The 27,296-nt window shown below is 40.5% G+C and overlaps 1 protein-coding gene across 20 annotated transcripts in view; it reads right to left on the reverse strand.

Moving 5' to 3' along the window:
- Positions 1-10,393: 10,393 nt before the first annotated feature.
- LOC139418453 (RNA-binding protein Musashi homolog 2-like) overlaps positions 10,394-27,296 on the reverse strand; it is a 337,230-nt gene continuing 320,327 nt past the window's right edge. For 7 of the 20 annotated variants that reach the window (XM_071167893.1, XM_071167902.1, XM_071167889.1 and 4 more), the window contains 2 exons: positions 20,499-20,653; positions 10,394-15,702 (listed from right to left, as the gene is read on the reverse strand). In XM_071167893.1, the coding sequence (XP_071023994.1) occupies positions 15,658-15,702; positions 20,499-20,653 (200 nt within the window). In that variant the 3' untranslated portion in view covers positions 10,394-15,657. Of the gene's footprint in view, positions 15,703-16,818; positions 16,890-20,498; positions 20,654-27,296 lie in introns of all 20 variants that reach the window. The other 13 variants (XM_071167903.1, XM_071167894.1, XM_071167891.1 and 10 more) reach the window with 3 other exon arrangements.

The raw sequence follows: 27,296 nt of genomic DNA on the forward strand, positions 1-27,296 counted from the left end.
GAAGATGCGACTCCGGGATGCTGGCCAACTAACCTTTACTTAATTTCTTTGTTTTCGATTTCCGAAGAAACTTGTCTCTTATAAACATATGTTCAGTTGCAGGTGGCATTTCCTAACATCTTTGCAGAAAGTACTCCTTTCAATGCGACACATCTGTGGTCGTGACCATGTGTAGAAGTAGATGTGTGCGCATCAGAAAGTGCGACCAAAACAAAGATCTCCACACATACAAGAGGCATTTCTCATTCGATACAAAAAGTGGATTACATATATTTAGGAAAATTCACAGGTACAACCTGTAACTACAACTACAAGTTTCTTTCGAATCAAGAATGAACAAAGTAAAATCAAATTTAAAAAAACAAAAAATCTGATTTTTAATGAATTTATTTGCAAATGGCTACCTTAAAGGTCTTGCTAACATTGGCTACCGAGAGCATTATCACACAGTCATCAGGAAGAGCTGGTGCTCTCATGCATATGCTTCAGTGTTGCTTGCCTCTAAGCGAGCATAAAAGGCATTTAGCTCATCTGGTAGGCTCGTGTCACTGGGCAGCTCGCGGCTGGGTTTCCCTTTCTAGTCCATAATAGTTTTCAAGCCCTGCCACATCCGGCGAGCGTCAGAGCCGGTGTAGTAGGATTCCGTCTTAATCCTGTATTGATGCTTTGCATGTTTGATGGTTAATCTGAAGGCCTAGCGGGATTTCTTATAAGCCTCCGGATTAGTGTCCCGCTCCTTGAAAGCGGCAGCTCTAGCCTTTAGCTCGATGCGGATGTTGCCTGTACGTACAGTCACTGTGGGGACGACGTAGTCGGTGCACTTATTGATGAAGCCAATGACTAAGGCGGTATACTCCTCAATGCCATTGGATGAATACCAGAACATATTCCAGTCTGTGCTAGCAAAACAGTCCTGTAGCGTAGCATCCGCGTCATCTGATCCTTTCGTATTGAGCGAGTCATTGGTACTTGCTGCTTTAGTTTTTGCTTGTAAGCAAGAATGAGGAGGATAGAATTATGGTCAGATTTGTCAAATGGAGGGCAAGGGAGAGCTTTGTATGCATCTCTGTTTGTGGAGTAAAGGTGGTCTAGTGTTCTTTTCCTCTGTCAGAAATGAGTTTGCCTGCATTAAAGTCTCCAGCCACTAGGAGTGCCACTTCTGGATGAGTATTTTCTTGTTTGCTTATGGCCTTATACAGCTGGTTGAGTGCGGTCTTAGTGCCAGCATCGGTTTGTGGTGGTAAATAGATGGCTACGAATAATATAGATGAGAACTCTTTTGGTAGATAGTGTAGTCTACAGCTTATCATAAGGTATTCTACCTCAGGTGAGCAATACTTCGAGACTCCTTTAATATTAGACATCGTGTACCAGCTGTTATTGACTAATAAACACACCCCCGCCCCTCGTCTTACCATCTTACCAGACGCAGCTTCTCTGTCCTGCCGATGCATGGAAAATCCCGCCGGGCTCTATATTATCCCTGTCGTCATTTAGCCATGAAATGGTGAAGCAAAAGATATTACAGTTTTTAATGTCCCATTGGTAGGATAGTCTTGATCTTACATCATCCATTTTGTTTTCCAATGATTGCACATTGGCCAATAGAATGGATGGTCCAGGAGGTTTCCTCACTCGCCTACGAATTCTCAGAAGGCAGCCCGACCTCCGACCACTTTTTCACCGTCTTTTCTTATCGCAAATGATGGGGATTTTGGCCTGTTACCGAGAAAGCAGTACATCCTTTGAGTCGGACTCTTTAAATAAAAAAATCTTTGTCCAGTTCGAGGTGAGTAATCACTGTTCTGATGTCCAGAAGTTATTTTTGGTCATAAGAGATGGTAGTAGCAACATTATGTACAAAATACGTTAAAAAATAAGTTACAAACAACGCAAAAAAACTAACAAAATAGCACAGTTGGTTAGGAGACCGTAAAACAGCAGCCATCCCCTCCGGCACCTGCCAAGTAAAGGTTAGTCGAAAAATATCCTGATTATGGCTAAACAGCATCCTATGCACATCCTCAGATGAGCTTCAGCTCTGCCACAGAGTGTTTACATGGCTGACTGTTGCTATGGTTTGTAGTTTTGGTGAATGCGTTTGTGTTAGCGCTAGGCCAGTAGCTAACTGTTGCTATGGTTAGTTGCTTTTGTGCACGGCGTGCCGTTTTTTTTCAAGTTGTCTCTGGTTATCTCTGGGGAGTGAAGCGCATGGATGTATTGTTTGGTTAGCGATGATCTAGTGGCTAACTGACTTTTGTCAGTAAATTTAAAGGTTCTGTTTGGCATACTGGTTTTGAATATGGGGGTGTTTGAGCCATCAGCGTTCAAGTGATGAGATAGTTTCCCCAGGTGATCAGGTTTGTGTAACCCTAGTGAAACGGCTGGTGTGTCAGGGGGCGGAGTCTCGTAAGGAGAGTTTTGGTGTATCCCCAGTGTGTGAAGTTACTCATGTTCAGAAGATTGCTGGGCCCGGTTTTCAGATAGCGATGGAACATAGGCTTACGAGTGTTTTAACAATGCGTTTTTCCTACTATGGCCGAAGATGTAACATGCGTTTCGGTAAATGCTTCATTGGAGCATGTGTCGATACTGAATTATTTCACAATACTGACAACTGATCAGCTCCTAGAGAGATATTACCACCTACTGCTGCAAATACTGAGGCAGCTTAATCTAATGCTTAATTAACCTATAAAATGCACTAAATCACTGATTTCATTGAGCACATTTTTGGATACATATCATGTTTTGAAGTTATTGGCAGTCACAGAGAAATGGATAAACCACGTGATTCTACAGTCGTGGCCAAAAGTTTTTAGAATGACACAAATATTCATTTCCACAAAGTTTGCTACTTCAGTGTCTTTAGATATTTTTGTCAGATGTTACTATGGAATACTGAAGTATAATTACAAGCATTTCATAGGTGTCAAATGCTTTTATTGACAATTTCATGAAGTTGATGCAAAGAGTCAATATTTGCAGTGTTGACCCTTCTTTTTCAAGACCTCTGCAATCTGCCCTGGCCTGCTGTCAATTAACTTCTGGGTCACATCCTGACTGATGGCAGCCCATTCTTGCATAATCAATGCTTGGAGTTTGTCAAAATTTGTGGGTTTTTGTTTGTCCACCCGCCTCTTGAGGATTGACCACAAGTTCTCAATGGGATTAAGGTCTAGGGAGTTTCCTGGCCATGGACCCAAAATATTGATGTTTTGTTCCCCGAGCCACTTAGTTATCACTTTGCCTTGTGGCAAGGTGCTCCATCATGCTGGAAAAGGCATTGGTCGTCACCAAACTGTTCCTGGATGGTTGGGAGAAGTTGCTCTCGGAGGATGTGTTGGTACCATTCTTTATTCATGGATGTGTTCTTAGGCAAAATTGTGAGTGAGCCCACTCCCTTGGCTGAGAAGCAACCCCACACATGAATGGTCTCAGGATGCTTTACTGTTGGCATGACAGAACTGATGGTAGCACTCTCCTTGTCTTCTCCAGACAAGCTTTTTTCCGGATGCCCCAAACAATCGGAATGGGGATTCATCAGAGAAAATGACTTTACCCCAGTCCTCAGCAGTCCAATCCCTGTACCTTTTGCAGAATATCCGTCTGTCCCTGATGTTTTTCCTGGAGAGAAGTGGCTTCTATGCTGCCCTTCTTGACACCAGGTCATCCTCCAAAAGTCTTTGCCTCACTGTGCGTGCAGATGCACTCACACCTGCCTGCTGCCATTCCTGAGCAAGCTCTGTACTGGTGGTTCCCCGATCCCGCAGCTGAACCAACTTTAGGAGACTTCCTGGTGCTTGCTGGACTTTCTTGGGGGCCCTGAAGCCTTCTGAACAACAATTGAACCGCTCTCCTTGGAGTTCTTGATGATCCGATAAATGGTTGATTTAGGTGCAATCTTACTGGCAGCAATATCCTTGCCTGTGAAGCCCTTTTTGCGTAAAGCAATGATGACGGCACGTGATTCCTTGCAGTTAACCATGGTTGACAGAGGAAGAACAATGATTCCAAGCACCACCCTCCAGTCTGTTATTGAAACTCAATCAGCATGACAGAATGATCTCCAGCCGTGTCCTTGTCAACACTCACACCTGTGTTAACGAGAGAATCACTGACATGATGTCAGCTGGACCTTTTGTGGCAGGGCTGAAATGTAGTGGAAATGTTTTTGGGGATTCAGTTCATTTGCATGGCAAAGAGGGACTTTGCAATTCATCTGATTACTCTTTCAAATTCGATTCTGTAGTATATGAAAATTGCCATCATACAAACAGAGGCAGCAGACTTTGTGAAAATTAATATTTGTATCATTCTCAAAACTTTTGGCCACAACTGTATATTTAGCGGTTACCTTCTGTGTATAAAGTGATGCGGGAGGGCAAAAAAGCATCTTGCGATGCACTTAGCTGTTCTACAAGTTGTCTGAGGCAGGCGTTAGATCACAAGCGTTTTTAAGTGTAACGTTAATAATGATGGGAAACTGTTCAGAGTTTTAACAATGCTCCTACGAAGGTTCGAACGATGAACTTAGCCTTAAGATGCTTTTGGAAAACCGGGCCCTGGTAGAAAACCAGATAGGGAGGAGGATGATTTGTGTGAGGACTTGGAGGAAACATTCATGCCAGACTAGATAGTGGTTCCCAGGAAATGGTTCTCCTTAATGATGAAGGTGATTCTTGTGTGTCTATTGCTGAAAACTTCTGGGCAAAGGTACACAAAATATACAAAAGTATGCAGACACCCCTTCAAATTAGTGGATTTGGCTATTTCCGCCACACCCGTTGCTGGTGTATGAAATCGAGCACACAGCCATGCAGTCTCCATAGACAAACATTGGCAGTAAAATGGCCCATTCTGAAGAGCTCAGTGACTTTCTAACAAGTCAGTTCGTAAAATTTCTTCCCAGCTAGAGCTGCCCCAGTCAAACTGTAACTGCTGTTATTGTGAAGTAGAAACGTCTAGGAGCAACAACAGCTCAGCCGCGAAGTGGTAGGCCACACAAGCTCACAGAACGGGACTGCTGAGTGCTGAAGCGTGTAAAAATCATCTGTCCTCAACCCTCACTACTGAATTCCAAACAAGAACTGTTCAACGGGAGTTTCCTGAAATGGGTTTCCATGGCCGAGCAGCCGCACACAAGCCTAAGATTACCAATGCGCAATGCCAAGCCTCGGCTGGAGTGGTGTAAAGCTTACCGCCATTGGACTATGGAGCAGTGGAAACGTGTTCTAGGTAGTGGTGAAACACGCTTTGCCACCTGGCACTCCGAAGGATTAATCTGGGTTTGGCGGATGCCAGGAGAACGCTACCTGCCCCAATGCATTTTGCCCCCTGTAAAGTTTGGTGGAGGAGGAATAATGGTCTGGGCTGTTTTTCATGGTTCAGGCTAGGCCCCTTAATTCCAGTGAAGGGTAATCTTAAGCATACAATGACATTCTAGACAATTCTGTGCTTCCAACTTTGTGGCAACAGTTTGGGGAAGACCCTTTCCTGTTTCAGCATGACAATGCACCAGTGCACAAAGCGAGGTCCATACAAAAATGGTTTGTCAAAATCGGTGTAGAAGAACTTGACTGACCTGCACAGAGCCCTGACCTCAACCCTATCAAACACCTTTGGGATGAATTGGAATGCCGACTGTGAGCCAGGCCTAATCGCCCAACATCAGTACCCAACCTCACAAATGCTCTTGTAGCTGAATGGAAGCAAGTCCCTGCAGCAATGTTCCAACATCTAGTCGAAAGCCTTCCCAGAAGAGTGGAGGCTGTTGTAGCAGCAAAGGGGGGACCAACTCCATATTAACGCCCATGATTTTGGAATGAGGTGTTCGACGGGTAGGTGTCCACAATCTTTTGTTCATGTAGAGTATGTGAAGTGTATGCCTACCCTCTGCAGATTAAGGATGATGTCAATTTAGGTTTTAGGTGACACATTATTTTCCAGAGGAGCGGTTGTGGTTCCTCCGCAGGCTGACCAAGAGGATGTTTGTCTGTCAGGTGTTGATTTAACTGAGCTATGGGCTATGGGTCATGTGGTGAGGTTAGTGAGGATTCACTGGGAGCTACGGTCTGGCATTTGCGGGGTGACACGGCTGTGTTTTGTGATGAGAATCAGGCGCTTGAAGAAGTGAGTTTGGTGGAAAAGACAGATCCACCGGTTTTGTCACTTCCTGTTGTTGGGGAGCGGACGACAGTTAAGGTGGAGGAAAATGAGGAGTATATGGCTAGCGGTTCCCTTCCAGTGGGTGCTCAGGACCGGAGAAAAGAGGCGTTTGGGAACAGGGATCGTGTTCCTAGTGAGTTGGCTGAAGTTGTGGTCGATGTTCACTTGTCCCTGGAGGTGGTTGCTCCAAGTCTCTCATCATTGCCTTCATATCAGATGGAGTTTGGTGCTTGTAACCATGGGCTGAGTGAATGGAGTTGGGCTCCCAGTTTAGAAGCAGAGGGATCAAAGGTTGCTCCTGGGTTCAATCTTTTTAGAGACTTTTGGTAGGAGCAAATTGTCTGAGTGCCTAATAATGAATTTGATGGATTTCTTTTGTACTGGTCTCTTCACTTAAGGGAGTTTTACAGAAAATTAAAAAGTATGACATGTTAGATATTTCTGGAAAATAGATATTGGTTACTGTAAGGTTTCTTGTTGGGGGAGGTGTTATGATATGGGGGTAGTTAGTGTTAGCAGTAGCACACAGTTAGGCAACACAGTACCAGGATACAGTTCCACACTCCATCCCCAGGTGGCAGCACCAACCGGGTCAAGGGCTGTGCTATGCATGGAAGCATGGATAAGTCGACAGGTGTGAACAATCAGGATGATTGTCATTCTGTGACCAGAGGCAATGTGGCCTGCCAGTGTTTTGTGTTAGTTTAGTTTAGCCATTCCTCTTTGTAGTTTTATTTTTGTGTATACTTATTTTGGGTCACCACTTTGAACGAATACTAATCTGCTTGGACTGGCTGACCATGTGAGATATGACTGAGCTAGCCCTGGACCTAAGCTAAGGTTGCTGTCTCTCGGGTGCATGCATTCAACACCTGGTCGCATACTCTTACTTCTCACATTTATGCACACATCAAATCAGGTTACAGACCATGTAGCTAGGCCTAAGACCCCTAGACATAACAGGTGCAGTTAAATCAGTAGGCTAGTTATTGGTATTTTAACAGGAACTACAATGGCTGGCTTCACAAGACTACTAAATGACAAACACGGCAAATTGATTCTGGTATTTCATATAAAGCAGAATTATTCTCTGTTGATCAAGATGTATTTAACTTGAAATAGACAGAAATTGCTTTTCTCAATACAAACTCCTTTCCATAATGGCCTACCTGACAAAACATTTAAAAAAAAAAATCTAACCAAATCATTTTTTATTTGTAACAAGTGTAGACCTTACAATGAAATGCTTACTTACAAGCCCTTAACCAACAATGCAGTTTTAAGAAAATACCTAAAACAAAGTAAGAGATAAGAACTACAAGTAATTAAAGAGAAGCAGTAAATAACAATAGCAGGGCTATATACAGGGGGTACCAGTGTGGGGGCACCGGCATTGAGGTAATTTGTACATGTCGGTAGAGTTATTAAAGTGACTATGCATAGATAATAACAGAGTAGCAGCAGTGTTCGGGGGGGGGGGGGGGGATAGCCTTTTGATTAGCTGTTCAGGAGTCTTATGGCTTGGGGGTAGAAGATATTTAGGAGCCTCTTGGTTGAGATAAGGCTGGTCAGTGTTATGGACATTCCTCTATGGACTGGCCAGTGGAGTCTTACCATTGTCCAGTAAGGGCAATGTCTTTTCCGTAGTAGTTATGCAATGTAGGACCAGTAAAAAGAGTCTGCATCAGTAAGGGAATGAGGCAGTACTGACTTCATCACATTCATAATAACCCTGATTTCTCTAATCCTCTGGAGCAATTTGAATCATTAAGATGAGACACGGTCTCAAATGGAAGGAAAACACAAGGAAGCAGTTCTGCTGATGGCACACGTTTGCAATTCTCCATCTCAGGTAAAACATAACTGATTACGTTTTGACAATCATATTAAAAAGTTTACCTTCATTACAGTGTGTGTGTGGGATGGCTACTGAGTGACTCGTCTCCCCTGCGAGGCTGCAAAATAACTGTCAGTCTCTTTAAGCATCCGGGAATGTACTGAATCTATTTTCTTTGCTCATCATTTTATTGTACTGTACTCAAAGAAACAGGCTTTCTATTTGACTGCATCTCTGGCTGAACTCGAAGTTGAACGTGGTCCATAAACATATTGAGAGTCATAGTGAGACAAATAGAAGTGATTTTGCATTGCACAAAAAGCACCAAACTATCCGACCTCCTTTGAAAACAATAAAGCTGCAATATGCAAGATATGAAATATACGCTGAATAAGCTCCACAGCACACTATCCATCATCGTTGCGCTTTCACCAAATGGGCTGTTTTCACCTCACCTCAAGTAAAGCTTCTATTAAGAGCCCTGGATTGATCTTCAGGAGAGATCTCTGTGTTAGGTGTGGTGGGGTGATATAATTACTGGCTAAGACAAATGTTTTCCCCTTGGCCTGTGCAAAAAATGAAATTAAACACCTTTGAATATTTTAATAAGCAGACAGTGAACCTGGGGGCACCTGTAATAAAATGTGGTTAGTATGATTAATAAAACTAAACATCATCACAGAGAGAGAAGCTACCTCAGACCCAGGCCTGCAGAATTAGGTACATGGGTTAGACGGACTGGACGGACTGAGATCGCAACTAGAGGGACTTGATACTGTGGGTTTAAGGGAATCAGAGTTCAAGAGACCACAGGTCAGCTTTAATAACATGGGAGAAAGAAGTTGATATCCATTGATTGATATCCATGGACATAAGTATTGTATTGTTTTTTTTCCTTTCTAAAATTGTAGCAAAATAGTGTGGATAAAATAGTTTTGTCTGATTTTGTACAAAGCTAGGCAAAATGTATATACGGTGCCTTCAGATGTATTCATACCTATTGACATATTCCACATCTTGTTGTGTTACTGTCTCAATTCAAAAGGGATAATGATAAAGTGAAAACATGCCTTCAGAGATGTTTGCAAATTTATGAAAAATGAAAAACAGAAATATCTCATTTACATAAGTATTCACACCCTTGAGTCAATACTTCGTAGAAGCAACTTTGGCAGCGATTACAGCTGTGAGATTTTCTGGGTAAATCTCAAAAAGCTTTCTGAACCTGGATTGTGCAACATTTACCCATTATTCTTTTCAAAATTTCTTAAGCTCTGTCAAATTTCTTTTTGGTCAGTGCGAGACAACCATTTTCAGGTCTTGATATAGATTTTCAAGTAGTTTGAAGAAGGTCCTCTAGGATTTTGCCTGTGCATTCAGTTTTCTTTTTATCCTGAAAACTCCCCAGTCCTTTAACGATTACAAGCCTACCCATAACATGATGTAGCCACCACTATGCTTGAAAATATGGAGAGTGGTACTCAGAAATGTGTTGTATTGGATGCGCCCCCAAAATAACACTTAGTATTTAGGACAAAAGTTAATTGCTTTGCCACATTTTTTGCAGTATTACTTTATTTATTGAAATACCTTATTAAAAAGTTTACCTTCATTACAGTGTGTGTGTGGGATGGCTATTGAGTGACTCGTCTCCACTTCCTTTCCGGAAACTGATTTAGGAAGGACGCCTGTATCTTTGTAGTGACTTTGTGTATTGAAACACCATCCAAGTAATGAATGACTTCACCATGCTCAAAGGGATGTTTAATGTCTGCTTTATTTCTTTTTTATCTACCAATAGGTGCCCTTCTTTGCAAGGTATTGGAAAAACTCCCTGGTCTTTGTGGTTGAATCTGTTTGAAATTCACTGCTCGACTGAGGGACCTTACAGATAATTGTATGAGTGGAGTAGAGGGATGAGATAGTGTTTAACAATTTTTGAAAGACTATTATTGCACACAGAGTGCAACTTATTATGTGACTTGTTAAGCAAATGTTTACTCCTGAACTTATTTAGGTTTGTCATAAGAAAGGGGTTGAATACTTATTGACTGAAGACATTTCAGCTTTTAATTTTTAATACATTTCTAAAATTCTATATATAAAAAAAACATAATTCCACTTTGACATGATGGGGTATTGTGTGTAGGCCAGTGTAAACAAATCTAAATGGAATCCATTTTAAATTCCGGCTGTAACACAACAATATGTGGAAAAAGTCAAAGGGTGTGACGACTTTCTGAAGGTGCTGTATATGATTGTACCATTTGGTGCTCATAATACCTTAAATGTTGCATTTACTGGCAATATTGAGACCGTCAACATTGTATAGGATGAATAATACAATCTTATTACAACAGTTAAGCAAAGAAACAAGGAATAAAACAGTTCATTTTATTTTATTTTATTTTCCAGACAGACACATCGATTTCTGGACCACAGTAGAGGATGGAAACCTTTCACAATTTTTTTTTCATCATTATTATTATTTGAAAATACAAATATAAAATTATACTTTCCACATCTGAGATGTGAGAGACCCCCATCCATTTGAGTTTATGTTACAACAGGGCTTGAGCAAGCCATACAAGAAGACCTGAAAGATGCTTTCAGACGTCAGTCAGTTCTGTCAGTCTCTCGCCGTAAAAAGTCTGTTAACGTTAAAAAATGGGCAAGTGTTAGGAAAGGGAAAGGCAAATAAGGAGCAGACAGCAAATCAGTGAGGGGAGCTCAGTGGAAGGCTGCTCCTCCACTCTGGAAAACAGTGGATATTAAGTGGAAGGACAATAGCCTCATTATGCTGTGCAGTCATAGACTGCCCACTTTTCCTCATACGTTACTACAGATTGGAGTTGCAGCCGTGCACTCCGATCCACACACGTTAAGACTATCCGAAAGAAACTAGAGGATGGCTCACTCATTGCTACAGTCATCCTTAATGTATTACCGATGCCAGACCACTGAAGAAGGTCCAGTTAAAATTTTGAAGACAATGCAATGCCAAAAGAGCACACTAGCTTACCATAACGTTGACTGTTTTGACAGCGAGTGATGAAAACAGTGTTGGCTACTATGTTATACAGACCCATGTGAGACAGGGTTTTGCTGTGTCTAGAATACAGAAGGCTCACTATTCTCATCTAGTCACACATGTTCACATGAAGGATATACAGGTCAGACACGTGTACACATAACAGAACATGTATGTACTGTATGTACACAAACTAATGAACACGGGTGATTCATGGATGATGGGATGAAATGATTGGCCATTGCCTAGCACTTGCCTCAAAATTCAAGTTTAAATGGATACGGTAGTACTCCAATTATCAACACCTTCCAGGTCATTTTTGTCCTTTCCGATTTTTTTTCTTAAACCAACTTTTTTTTTTCTTCAATGGAATTTCTATTCTACTAAGATGTGTAACATTCATCAGCTGTAAACTGCTGTCAATGACAAATAAAATGACAGCAACAGAGCCATGCTACCTTAAAGTCCAAGCTACGGGATCAAATCAAAATAATATTTGAACACAGATCAAAAGGAAATGAGCTTCTTAATGGGATAACCAGCCTTTACTTTAATCAGAGGAGGAGATAACTATAGAATAAGTACCTCAAGGCATTGCAATGTTATCATGAGTACTGTATAGAATATCTATTAAATACAACTGCTCCCGAGTGGCGCAGCGGTCTAAGGCACTGTGTCTCAGTGCTTGAGGTGTCACTACAGACACCCTGGTTCAATTCCAGGTTGTATCACAACCAGCTGTGATTTGGAGTCCCATAGGGCGGCGCATAATTGGCCCAGCGTTGGCTGGTGTAGGCTGTCATTGTGAATAAGAATTTGTTCTTAACTGACTTGCCTAGTTAAATATAAAAAAAACTGCTACAGATCTGTATGTAGGACCTGGACTGTTGATTTTCATCCTGCCACACACATTTCATTTCTTTGTGAACATGTTATGGACAGTAAATCTATGAATTAATCCAATATTCACTTTATTATCAACTCCTATAATAGTCTTATTGAATTCATCTACAATATTTGACTTTCTCTATCCTCCAATAAACTAAATCCTTGACAAAAGGCTCCAAGGCCAAAATATCTATCTAGAAGTGCTGCTTATAAGTGAGAAAATACATGAATATCTAAGCTTAGATGCACTTCCCCACCTGTAAATGATCTTCATTAAACTTCTCCTTGCTATACACATTACAGTTTTACCAACCACCTGAACTACTGTATGAAGACATTCAACAACAGGTGAACTAAATGAAGATCATCTGCAGGGGTTTATGCCGTGTTGCCCACCTCCACTAGTTAAGAAACAATCATTAGGACGATTCAGTCTGTGTAATCTTTGCTCCAAGTATGTAACGGCATCAAATGATCCCCTCTAGAAGTTAGATGACCTAAAATTCTTTGCAACCGTTGTGAAGTAGTAAGCATAGCTGTCTAGATCTGTGAGAGCAACATTAACAGAGAACATATACAAGCCTGTCTTTGATTAGAATAAAGCGCTGATTTCCAGGGACTAAAAAAAGTATTCACAAAATGGATGTTTTTGGAGTGAAAGAAAAGGCAGAGACACTTAAAAAACCGAGTGGTATCTAAAAATAGCAGAGCCTTATAGGCATCTGGGATATTTTCAAAGTGTACAAAGATTAAAAGATATTACAGTTTAGTAGTGGTATTATTATTGTTATCATCATCATCATTAATATGTTAACTTTAAAAAAAATATATGATTTTTTTCCGCACATAAAATATTTTTCATAATTATAGCTTGTGTCCCTTAGAAAGTAATACAAAAAAATGTTTTGCATATCTAGCGTTAGCATTTAAGGTAGTATGGCACACCCCTTTTAAAACATTCAAGGGTGGAGAATATCCAAATAATGCCTTGTTTAAATGTTTTATCTTACAGCAATTTGTTTCTCTATAGGTCTTCTGTGAGAGCTTTGGTTAGTTGAAACCATGTGAGATCGGTAAAACACAACAGAAAAGGAAAAAGACATATGAAACATGGCATGGAACTGCTATTCAAATAATTGCCTGCAAATGTATGTCAAACCTTTGATAATAAGAGCAAGTTCTATCCTTACTGGTCCTAAATCCACTAATAACTACAAGTACTATCACATTACATCTACAACTAATTACAAGGAGATAGAGGAGAGTAAGAGAGAGGGGGGTGGTGGGTGGGGTATAATGTGACAGAGGAAGGAGGCAGAGGAAAAAGCCAGAGAAAGGGAGAACAACAAAGTAGAGCATAGACCACTACACTGGTATCAAAGACAGCACTCTGTTACAAGTTAATTGTGATTTTTTTTGTACACACTTGATATGCATGGATGATCAACAAAATATTGTATGTGGTGACAGGGAATGGAAAGAGAGAAATCGATGGATGCACAGTACATTTTAATATAATATTACAATTATTAATAGTAACCACAATATCAATAAAACCCCCTGACTCAAAATTGAAATCAGTGAAGAAGCATCTTTTTTTTTTTTTTGTCTTTTTTTTTTGTAATTCTTTTTTTCTTTTACAGTTGAACATTACACCGGTTCTCTTCTGTTTTCTCATTTAAATTATTACTTGTTTATCTCCACATCGTTCAAAAGCATCCAGTATTTTCCTTCACCTGGTTGTTCTGAACCAAAGAGCTAATGAAATGAAACATCAGGAGAAATGAAATATCAAATACATTTGCAGCAGGAAAAGTACATCATCAGAATAGACACCACTCATTCCATCATTATGTTTACAACTCTTACTGCACTTTAAAGCATGTCATTAAATGTCTCTCTATATTCGAGCAAAACCTGTCCCTACACATGTACTGCATAAGAAATCTGCGCATCAAGCTATGATTAACAGGATGAATCATTTATTCAGTGTCTTCTGGCCGGATCTCAATATTTTAGATTAGAAGTTGACGTACACCATACAATGAAATCCAAAGACATGACCACAAAACATTGGTAGTAATTAATCAGTTAATTGCGATCTGTCAATCTGTTTATTCACCCCTGTGTATGCCTATTCTAGAGAGGAGCAAAATCCAATATTCCTTCATACTTCACCCCAGACACAACCATTTTAAATAGCCAACATATACATGTGCAAATAGGAAATGGCCTGTTCTTTCTTTACTGCTCACAGTGCAATGATTTATAATTTTTTCCATTCAATGTTTTAATCTATTTGCCACTAAAATAAATTAAACCTGTCAACAATTCCAAGGTATAACTCACAGGACTGAGGTATGGTATCAAAATATTTGCCTTCCTAATTCATTTGAAAAGAGAACTGATGGAGAGAACAAGTGTTATACACTGACTCTACCACAGAGTCCAGATACTGCGTCCCAAACTTAACAGGAACAAGCAGGAGGAAACAAACAACAAAAAACTACAAACAAGTTGAGTTTTTCTCTCCGGAGTATAAAAGTGTCAGGATGCGTAGAGCACTGTAAAATGCTTAGGCTCGAGTTCTATTCTTCAACACTAAATACAGTGTGCTTTGGATGAAATGATCACTCTTTTTGAAATAACATTGATTTCTAAATAACAGTTGGTTAGACAAAAGATACCAATGATCTTTTTGTTCCTTTAAAACTGAACTCACCTTAAAACTGAACTGAACTGTGCACTGAACTCACCTTTTGTAAATATGCTGGTATGACACTTGTAAAGTTATTCAGCTTGAGTATTTCCAGAGCAAGCCATCAGTGTTCTGTCCGACACTGGGGTAGTCACCGTCTCCGAGCAGTAAAGGATAATGGTATTTGTTTAGAGCTTTGTTTCTATTCACACGCTAGAACATTTCTTTGACACACCATCACAAAAATATGCTATCCTCTCATCAAGTTGGTTATGCACGATTGGAATAATATTTACAGTTACATTTCTTTTTCTTAAATCTTGAATTCACAATGTATTTATATGAAATTGTTTATAGTATACATGTTTTTTTTCTAAACAACAAAAACAACATTTATAAAAAAGGACCATAAAAATATTGGAGTCCTCTTTGTATTGCCCAAAAAATAGGTAATTATGGTGAACAATGAGACATCACAAAAACAAAAAAAAAACAGCTACTAAAATGCATTAGTTAGTTACACTCTCGAATATGTAATTTGAAAATAAATGGATGTTTTTTTTCCAAACCTTTCCACTTTGGATTTATTTTGTGTGCAAAAATACACCTGAAGCTCTGATCGGATTTGTTTAAATGATTGGTACCAAAGGTGTAGGCATGACTTGCGAACATTCAACTATGACCCCCAAAGAGAGAAGCAAAACCATTTACATGAGTACACTAGAAGACAAAACCATTTACATGAGTACACTAGAAGACAAAATCCCAAATAAGGCGAAACTAAAATGCCTCTCTCTGAAGCTAATCAAAGAACTAATAAAAGAAAGGAAAAAAGTGAATGAAATCAACATGAAACATACCAAACCAGGTTGTCAGGTTACGGGTTTGGATTATGATACAGCAGTTTATTTTTTTCTGAGATGATTTGAACTTTTTTCTTGTTGTTGTTGTTGTTGTTGTGGTTCCACCTCTCATTTCTCCTGGGTGATGCTGTAGTGCTTGAAGTTGGATGGCATCACCTATACTCAGAGCTAATTAGAAGCTTCGGCCTGTCTTCCCTGGACCACCAGATAGACTCTGCTGAGGAACACAGATCCAGTGAAACAATTAGGAACATGCACATTTTAAATAGCACCAAACATGACCACATACACTTCACCATAACCTAGCATACTAACAAAACAATACAATAATCTTATAACATTGTTTGCTACTATAGAATGTGTGTAAGACAATGAGGAACATCATCATAAGGTGTAATAGCAATGAAAAACAGACTTACACACAACCACAGGAGACTACAAATGCATTCTACTATAGTGGAGTGATCACAAGCACAGCTATGAGGAGGAACTCATTCTCCCAGAATTCCAGTTGACATCAACTGCATCTAATACTGTTGCTTTCTCTTGCCTCATACACCATCAGAGTTAACAAAGGTTAATTTAGTGTGTTTACATTCTTGTTGTCATTTAGCAGATGCTCTGATCCAGAGCAACTAGGGTTAAGTGCATTGCTCAAGGGCAAATCAACAGATTTTTCATCTAGTTGGCTCAGGGATTCGAACCAGCATCCTTTCAGTTACTGACCCAATGCTCTTAACCGCTATGTTATCTGCCACCATACTGCGTTTAATTATATTAATAACTGGAACATTGGCTATTATCTTCAGATGAGTCCCTGACCAACAACGTCAACCAGAGACAATAGGCATTACACAGACGCTGACATGTCATGGGCTTTACTTTGCACATTGACTTGACTTTAAACGACAGGAGAATAAACCCAATCTTTTGCCATGAATGCAAACCAGAGAAAGCAACAGTACACAGTCAATTTAACCAAGAATATCATTATTGGTGTTCTATTGATGTCGGCCTATAGGATTAATGAAAGATATACAGTAAATCAGGGAGGACAAGTTCCACAACAAAAGCTTCATTATGTATTGTAAAAACATGCAATGTTGTTAATTTGCCATTTGCGCACACATTTAGCATTTTAGACTTAATTCAAAAAGCTTGTTTCTGTATCTGTACAAGTTTGTAGGATGATGATGTGAAATATAGGTTTCCTGTATGCATTTTTACAGAAGAAAGGAAAGGTGAAATTGCAGTTGATGTAACAAAGTAATGAGGTAAATCTAAAGAAACAGATGGGTAAAGACTGCTGAACAATATAAATGGAATATAATACCTCCAATGAGATGGCAACCAACCACCTGTTCAATGGTATCCATTTGTAAAAGCTGTCGCAATCAACGGGCCCTAAAAGTGTACAGTCAGTACCTTTGTCAGTATGCATTTCAGGGGGAAAAAGAGTGAGTACATTGTATCCATTTTGTTCTGCTAGCATGAATGGGTATTCTCTGTTCCTGTTCATCATTTCGATCACTAGAGCAATAGATAATCATCATAAATCTCATGGGTTTTTAATTTTCTTAGGGGGAAGAACCTATTCCTTGTAGCATTTTACAGATTCCAGTGTGCTCTTTCTTACTCAGTGAGAGTGTTTACACTGTTATTCACTGATCTTCAAAACCCCACAACTACTGGAGGTCAATTCCACATGGTGACGGAATGTTCACATCTTCTAAATGATTCAGTTGATTCTAATGATCAGATGGAAGAGAGCTAGAATTGAGTAAAAAGCTACACGGATGATTGAATGATGACATATTGAATGAATCATTAGCACAATAGAGACAAAACAGAAGGAAAGTTTGAGAAGAGTGGGACTAGAGGCAAATTGAAGCACAATTTGTTTTGAAGAGAAGATTTAAACAACAATCCCTCAACACATAGTTGCCAGCCTAGCCAACTACTGCACAAGGGCCTAAGGACCTGTGAGGAACATAAGATTTCACTTTTTACATACATATATATACTCATTCATGCCAACATGAACAATATTCATTAATTCATGCAAAAGCTACTTAGCATTGTCATACAAAATCTCTTATGATGATCAGACTGTTCAGCACACTCTCCCCAGCGTGATCTACTGTATGTTATTGTGCATAATGCCAATCACCCATATTGTCTGTAACCTATAAGTGAACTGGGAAACTGACACAGCATTCTTAGAGTGCAGAAAGAACAAAAAGCCAATTTGTATTTTATTTTAAACTGAGCCGGTTATCTAGCTCCTCATCTGTCTATTGTGTCTAACAAACTAAGGACAAATCGATTTATATACATTTTTCAATGAAACATGCTAAAAAAAGATCTAAAATGTTTAATAGCCATTAGTTTTCTTTGTCATCGTGTTCAATTCAAATCCAAGGGACAAAGGGGACTTGAGCCCAGTCCATTATTGTTTATGTAAGGGATAATCAAATCTATCGAAAATAATGAACGACGTGGAACTGACCGACACGTAGAGCCCCGAGTTGATTATCCATTTTATACCATGGCTATAATTGAACACATTTGTCGATAGACACCAACATCCACTACCAACATCCACTGGTAGTAGCTAGCAATTTTACTAGATAGCTAAAGTAGTTGCTGAGGTAACCAAACAGACTTGCTAACCAAACCATCAGTCCTAGCTTACCATTATGAAAAACGAATTCAACAATATCAATAATGTTTTCAATTCGACTTCTGCTTTAAAAAGCAGCTCAAACATAACATGTAAGAATGAACGATAGCCGTTCAATTCTACCGTGCAAATATGCTGTGCGTTATAGGGAAATAATGCACGCTCTAGAATGCCATTCAAGCCAATAATAAATGTATTTGACAATGCCATGGTATAAGACAGTAACTGTTCTGGCATTGACATCATCGTCTGGTGTCTCTTAAGTCAGTGCTATGACACCAAACTGGGAGATCTTGTGGCAAGTCAAAGTGACTGAAGTCATCCGTTAGGATGTAACATGTCAAGTTCCACCATGTGATTACTTTGGCTGCATGTAACACAGAAAATAATTAAAAGGTGCATTTTAGTTCTGAGTCATTTCCCTTCTTAATGTTGTGGATAGATGCATAATCTGCATGTGCACTGAAGGTGAGAAGGCTACCACGGCGATTCACTGGTTCATTGCACTCTGTTCGATTCATTGAGTCATTTTAAAGTGGATTAGTTTGAACGGAATTTAGTACAACTGAAGTAGAAATTAAAAACACATTTTGACAGCCCTTGTGGGAAACCTACAACTAAAACCAGGATTTTATTTTGTAAAGAAGTATAGCTGCATCAAAAAAATCATATCTCTCTTCACATAATATTGTTATTGAGAAATGTACAAATGCGTGGCCTTATTCTGACTAGCGTTCAGACAGGGAAAATATTTAAATCTTCCCAACAACAGCTTGATCCCATGTGAAATAAGGATCCAAATGAATTCAGAAGCCTGTCCATCTGTATCTGGGTCAGCTAGACTATGGATGCAAACTGCAAAGGTTAAAACAAAAGAACAGAAAACAATGGGCGCAAGCATGCTATTTTAAAAGACAAGGAGATAACATGGTCTCCTGCCCATTTCTACCGCTGTAATCCAATCTAAGTGTTTTTATAGAATTTTCTGCAATTAATCTTGTTCAATGGTTTATGCTTCTTACTGTATGCTTTCATGATTACTGGTTTGCTCTGTCCTCTAGAGTCCTGACGTTTTCTGAGAGGCAGCTCATTTCCAGAGAATTCATCTGATTCTAAAAAACCCAAAACTACACTGAACAAAAATATAAACGCATCATGTCAAGTATTGGTCTCATGTTTCATGAGCTGAAATAAAAGATCCCAGAAATAGTCCATATGCACAAAAAGTTCATTTAGCTAAAATAAATCCACAAATGTTTACATTCCTGTTAGTGAGCGTTTCTCCTTTGCCAAGATAATCCATCCACCTGACAGGTGTGGCATTTCAAGAAGCTGATTAAACAGCAGGATCATTACACAGGTGCACCTTGTGCTGGGGACAATAAAAGGCCACTCTAAAATGTGCAGTTCTGTCACACAACACAATGCCACAGATGTCTCAAGTTTTGCGGGAGCGTGCAATTGGCATGCTGACTGCAGGAATGTACAACAGAGCTGTTGCCAGAGAATTGAATGTTCATTTCTCTACCATAAAGTCATTTTAGAGAATTTGGCAGTACGTCCAGCCATCCTCACAACCGCAGACCACGTATAACCATGCCAGCCCAGGACCTCCACATGAAATGTAATTCAGTAAAATCTTAGAAATTGTTGCATGTTGCGTTTATATTTTTGTTCAGTATACTTCTGACATTTCCACTCTCTGTCTGACACGGGTAAACTAGGAGACACTAACAAGATGGTGACAGTTTGAACAAGTTCACAGTGTTTAAAGAGGCAGGTGACTGGCAGAGAGGGATATGAACACGAAATAATTCAGAAACTTTGGGGGTGCAAAGAGACAGGTCAGTTATAAGATTTAACATTGAGCAAAGTAAATGGTTTGATAGCGTGTGTGTGTAAATTAACTTCAGTCCTTTAGCAAATTCTATAACAAACATGTTCTTTCCTCCTAAATTGAGACCAACAAATATTCAACCAATCAGACATGGCACCCCTGACAACCAATAAGGCAAGTTGCAAAAAGCCAATTCAAATGTTTTTTTCTGCAAAGTGGTGCTTTTGTTGGGATATCATGTGAGTTTTACTTGCTTGATAAAATTACATTAAACTTACACAATTTGGTCACTCCCTCTCATAACATTCTCTTCCTCAATTGTTTTATGCATTGTTTTATTTACTTAAGTCTATTGTTGACAGAATAGTGCAGTGCATTGCCTACTGCTCTGCTTTCTTGTAAAACTAACACATCTATGTATAAGGACAGCAGTCTAATGGGCTAGCTAGACAGACAGGACGGTCAGTGAACAGAGAAGGTGTACTGTACTCACTGCCATGCTGTGGCCAAAGCCGGAGCCAGGCTGGGGGCTAGCAGCACTGATGTAGTTGCCCACATTGGAGTCCTGGCCTCCAGGGCCGTACAGTTCGGCTACAGGCCCAGGGCTGTTGGCACCAGGGAAACCTCCAGGCCGAGGTGGGTTTCCCCCTGCACAGAGAGCACAGCAGGGGCGCAACAGTTCAGTTACACCATGGTGCACCATAGCTGAGAACTTACATGCAGCTAGCTCATTCTAATTCATTCTAGTTTATTCTTCCACAATATATACATTCAAACCTAAGAATACATGACTGGATTCATATGTTTGGCAAAAGGTATATTAATCAATACTATAATTAAACAGAGCACACACATTAGTGAGTAATTGGAAATGCCATTTGAGGCCTGTTTGCATGTTCATCGCATACATTTTGTTGGGGATTGACAAAATATATGTTGCAGGCTTCAGGAGGCAAGAGCAATGAAATAGATGAATCCAGAGTGATATTCTTGAGATTTCTACATGCTAGGTATACTATACAGTGATAACACTCAACCATGCACAATAGAAACCATAAGCAGACCACCAGAGATACTTGGACCATGCCAGTAAGGTTGCAGCTTAAAAGGTTAAGTTATGTATGTTGTGGACAAGAGTTCATTTTAATGAAGTTATTTAGAATATAATTGCTAAGAGGTACCCTATAGTTAAGAGGGCAGCTCAGTTGCTTTGGATTCTATACTCAGGCAGGTATGAAACCAGTTTATGTTTTTTTGATTTGCCTATACATCTAACCTGATTGGACAAAACATTCCAACGTAAACTCAGCAAAAAAAAAGAAACGCCCCTTTTTCAGGACCCTGTCTTTCAAAGATAATTCGTAAAAATCCAAATAACTTCACAGATCTTCATTGTAAAGGGTTTAAACACTGTTTCCCATGCTTGTTCAATTAACCATAAACAATTAATGAACATGCACCTGTGGAATGGTCGTTAAGACACTAACAGCTTACAGACTGTAGGCAATTAAGGTCACAGTTATGAAAACTTAGCACACTATAGCAGCCTTTCTACTGACTCTGAAAAACACCAAAATAAAGATTCCCAGGGTCCCTGCTCATCTGCGTGACCGTGCCTTAGGCATGCTGCAAGGAGGCATGAGGACTGCAGATGTGGCCAGGGCAATAAATTACAATGTCCGTACTGAGAGATGCCTAAGACAGTGCTACAGGGAGACAGGACGGACAGCTGATCGTCCTCACAGTGGCAGACCACGTGTAACAACACCTGCACAGGATCGGTACATCTGAACATCACACCTGCGGAACAGGTACAGGATGGCAACAACAACTGCCCGAGTTAAACCAGGAACGCACAATCCCTCCATCAGTGCTCAGACTGTCCGCAATAGGCTGAGAGAGACTGGACTGAGGGCTTGTAGGCCTGTTGTAAGGCAGATCCTCACCAGACATCACCTGCAACAACGTCGCCTATGGGCACAAACCCACCATTGTTGGACCAGACAGGACTGGCAAAAAGTGTTCTTCACTGACGAGTCGCGGTTTTGTCTCACATGGGGTGATGGTTGGATTTGCATTTATCGTTGAAGGAATGAGCGTTACACCGAGATCAATTTGGAGGTGGAGGGTCCGTCATGGTCTATGGCGGTGTGTCACAGCATCATCGGATTGAGCTTGTTGTCATTGCAGACAATCTCAACACTGTGCTTTACAGGGAAGACATCCTCCTCCCTTATGTGGTACCCTTCCTGCAGGCTCATCCTGACATGACCCTCCAGCATGACAATGCCACCAGCCATACTGCTCGTTCTGTGCATGATTTCCTGCAAGACCATTTCCTGGCCAGCGAAGAGCCCAGATCTCAATCCCATTGAGCACGTCTGGGACCTGTTGGATCGGAGGGTGAGGGCTAGGGCCATTCCCCCCAGAAAGGTCCAGGAACGTGGAGGTGCATTGGTGGAAGAGTGGGGTAACATCTCACAGCAAGAACGGGCAAATCTGGTGCAGTCAATGAGGATGCACAGCAGTACTTAATGGTGGCCACACCAGATACTGACTGTTACTATTACTTTTGATTTTGACCCTTTGTTCAGGGACACATTATTCCATTTATGTTAGTCACATGTCTGTGGAACTTGTTCAGTTTATGTCTCAGTTGTTGAATCTTGTTATGTTCATACAAATATTTACACATGTTAAACCAGTTAAGTCTATAGGGGCGCTATTTCATTATTGGATAAAAAAACGTGCCCGTTTTAAGCGCAATATTTTGTCACAAAAAGATCCTCGACTATGCATAGAATTGACAGCTTTGGAAAGAAAACATTCTAACGTTTCCAGAACTGCAAAGATATTGTCTGTGAGTGCCCCAGAACTCATTCTACAGGCGAAACCAAGATGAAACGTCAAACAGGAAATGAGCAGAATCTCTGAAGCTCTGTTTTCAAATGTCTCCTTATATGGCTGTGAATGCAGCAGGAACGACCATGTGCTTTCTGTCGTTTCATCAAGATGTCTGCAGCATTGTGACGTATTTGTAGGCATATCATTGGAAGATTGACCATAAGAGACTACATTTTCCAAGTGTCCGCCTGGTGTCCTGCGTCGAAATTGGTGCGCAAAAGCCAGGTGCAAGTATTTTTCCATTTGATAGAGAGGAGAAACCAGGCTTCCACGAACGATATATCATCGAAGAGATATGTGAAAAACACCTTGAGGATTGATTCTAAACAACGTTTGCCATGTTTCAGTCGATATTATGGAGTTAATTTGGAAAAAAGTACGCATTTTGAGGACTGAATTTTCGTTTTTTTTTGGTAGCCAAATGTGATGTACAAAACGGAGCTATTTCTAATACACAAATCTTTTTGGAAAAACTGAGCATTTGCTATCTAACTGAGAGTCTCCTCATTGAAAACATCTGAAGTTCTTCAAAGGTGAATTATTTTATTTGAAGGCTTTTCGTGTTTTGTTGAAATGTTGCCTGCTGGATGCTAACGCTAATGCTAACGCTAAATGCTACGCTAAATGCTACGCTAGCTAGCTACTGTTACACAAATTATTGTTTTCCTATGGTTGAGAAGCATATTTTGAAAATCTGAGATGACAGTGCTGTTTACAAAAGGCTAAGCTTGAGAGATGGCATATTTATTTCATTTCATTTGCGATTTTCATGAATAGTTAACGTTGCGTTATGGTAATGAGCTTGAGTCTGTATTCACGATACCGGATCCAGGATGGGGAGATCAGAGAGGTTAAGTTTGAAAATAAATGCAGTTGAGAGTGAGAGGACGTTTATTTTATTTGCTGAGTTTATATATAGACACTTTTTATTGAATTGAATATTGACTATCTACAGTATACCATGGTCATTTGGCCTGGCCATTTTCTGATTTCAGTGAACTGCAGAAAGAGTTCTGATTATGTTTGTCAAAAAATCCTACTCCAGCAAGAAAGCAATGGACACAAGTGTTCTACAGACAGAGGAGATATAAACCCTGGGAAATATACAAACATAAACGTTAATCCACAGGTACACAATGTGGAGATGTAAACGAACCGCTCTGTGTGACCTCCGACCTATGCCCTGTGGCTAGGAGCAAGTCAGACTAATAAAAAGGCCTTTTGAAAACCCAGACACCCAGCGATGGCCAATATAAAACTAAGCCAGAGGGAGAGAAGGCACAGATGTCTTAAAACCCTATAACAGCTACACCACTTCAATATCCTCTGCTGTCAGATTCACATAACCCTCCATCTCACCCCTATTGAGAAACAAACCATGAAAATAAATGCACAAATTCAATTAGGAATGGAGGGGAAAAACCTCTACAGAGCTCTGAGGCTCTGGACTGTGGCATATCTCCTTCACGAGGAGCTGTGGTGCTTGTATACAAATGGACAGTTTCTCTTTTACAGTAGCTATGTGTTTGACGTTTCTATTATAAATATATACACAACGCTAGATTTGAGCTCATGAGGCTAATGGAATCGGTACTGTACAGTGATTCCTTGCATAACACTTCAAAACAAGCTTAAGATGCTATTGAACATGCAAAACACGCACACACCCTTATCAGATGCTATAGTCCTTCAGAAGTTGTGACACATCACTTTCCAAACTTTGTTGTGTTAATTCATCTATACTAACTCTGAGCAGCACAAAACCCCTCCTACAGTGGGGTTCTTCCTAAATGTAAAATGAGAACCTGTCCCAGAGCAGAGGGATCTAATGAGGGTGACACTGCTGCTTAACTGCAGGCCCTTTCCCATGGCTTGCCTCACTTCTCTTATCTGTACAGAACAGCCCCTAATAGGCTTGCTTATTAAGCAATTACTGCTATTTTCAGTTTAAACGGTAATCCTAATTTTTTATAATTGGTGGATTCTATTGAACTGCGCACAGCATCCCCTCTTCATATGAAACAGGATTGATGCTTTTCCTTAAACCCTGGGGCTACACAGGCTCAGCCATTAAGTTTAACAGCAAAACATGAGTTACACTTATTGGGGCTGACTGGTGGCTTAGCGGTGCCCATGCTAATTTAATGAGCCATCCTTTGATTACACAGCATCTTTTAAGACACAGGTGACTCATCTGACACGCACCAACTCCACTCGCTAGGTTATTATTCATGTCACTTTGTACCTCGCTGCTGCTGTGACAAAATGTTTGTTTGGATAGGGGAGCAAGGTGCTGACGCAAATGGAGTTCTATTCCTTCCCGTTTTCCTCTTTTCAGCAACAATAGCATTAACTCTGAAAAGGAAGGTTCAACAAAAAGACAAATCAGGTGAGGCTTGAAGATGTGCCTCGGTGTCTGTGTGAGACTGGGGTGAGTAGATATGAATAAACATGCTCAAGTATATGAGCAACAACAACGCAGTGGGTCAATATGACAGTGTTGTTTTAAGTCTTGGACAACACAAAACTGGGTTTTGTTGTAATCAGGACTTAATAACTGAAGCAGTTTGCATACCATATCTTACTAATGCACACAAGGTCCAACCGAAATTTGGATCTGCTTTTAACCCAACCCCTCCGAAAGACACACATACTGTACATACACATACAGGTTTTGGAGAGGTACAGGGGGCCGCCACACTGAGCACCTAGGGCACAACGACAAGCAATGGCATCTAGGATTTGATACCAGCAACCCTCCAGTTGCCAGCTCACTTCCGACAGATTTTTCCCGTCGGACCCAAACTGGCAACCCTTCAGTTACTGGCTCGCCTCTCTAACCGTTAGGCTACCTGCCACCCTGTAGAGGCAATTTAGGTGGTTTACAATTAACATTTGGAGGAGGTTTACAATTAACATTTGGAGGAGGTTTACAATTAACATTTGGAGGAGGTTTACAATTAATATTTGTAGGAGGTTTACAATTAACATTTGGAGGAGGTTTACAATTAACATTTGGAGGAGGTTTACAATTAACATTGGCCATGAAAGCATTTCTATTCAAACTGGCGGTGGCAATTTCCTGGTGGCTGTGAGCCTGTCTCAGTGGAGAACCAGAGCTCAGCTTCCCCACCTGTACCCATTGGGCATAATTAGAAACCAGAAGGAGCCTTTACTACCTGAGGAGGGCCACAAAACACTTCCTCCTCTACAGCCAAGCGCAGACAAAATAAAATAATCGACACACTATACAATCCCCACATCAAAAGCTGTGCTTTTCAGCACTTTGGCTTTGCATGTTGACCTATATGCACAATGCTGTAGGTGTCTTAGCAAAGCTGTTTGTTCTCCCCCTCTTCTGTACAGCTGTGTGTAATCAGAGCCCATTCATCACCACTCTGTGGATAAATGCAGGAAGTGGTTGCGGGCCTGCAGTCCTGCCATCCCCTGTGAAGCCCTAGGACAGACATCCATCCCAATGAGTCAGGCAGGCAAATCTCCACCCAGACTGGGCCGGCCTCCAAACCAGGAGATCTGTGTAATCTTCGCTGTTAAGCATGAGGCCTAAAGATGTCCTTTCCTGTCCATTGCCAAAGCCAATGAGGCAGGACTAGTGAGGAGTACAGGGACGGACTGCAGGGGGCCTCAACACCTGCCGCTGCCTGCTGGTCACCACTCCTTCACTGGTACAATGGAGTAGGACTCTACAGAGCAGTGACAGCACCATCATTCTGTCTGGATGGGTCGTCATCATCATCAGACATCATTACTGTCTCTATTCTACATGGCCACTTCATCTGAACACAAGGATAGGACCTGGTCAGTAACCAAATTCACTTTATGCAGTCTAGCATACTTTCAGGAATATCATGTATTTCATTGTGAATAACATTGTTTGAGGATTTCAGCTGTGCACATACTGTATACGGAGGATGACTGGTAAACGGAGTGATACAACAAGAACCCTGACAAAGAGGGGCTCCCAGCACTATCTACCGTGGAGCAGGTCAACACCACCAAATCACATCTACAGCTCTCTGCCTGACATCCCCTGAGCTGGGTTCAGAAACAAACACTGCTCACAACCTTTTCCTCTCAACATTGTTTTTCTCAACACTTACTGCTCAAAATATGAGATTAAATTTACTGAAATTTTATCAGGAACAAACCTATGACCAAACAAATAGCTGACCCTGCAAGTTTAGAATGAGGGTAATCAATTGAAATGAAATTGTCATAGCTACGTATTATCTGTAGAGGAAATGGCATAGAAACACCATTGCTTTCCATTGAGTTATAAGATGCAAAACATACAGTTTTCACTATGTTTAGAATACAACCTTGGGGAAAGACAAACAAAATTATAAACGCTTCTGCCAAAAACCAA

The sequence above is a fragment of the Oncorhynchus clarkii genome, chromosome 10, assembly GCF_045791955.1.
Source record: "Oncorhynchus clarkii lewisi isolate Uvic-CL-2024 chromosome 10, UVic_Ocla_1.0, whole genome shotgun sequence".
NCBI classification, from domain to species: domain Eukaryota; kingdom Metazoa; phylum Chordata; class Actinopteri; order Salmoniformes; family Salmonidae; genus Oncorhynchus; species Oncorhynchus clarkii.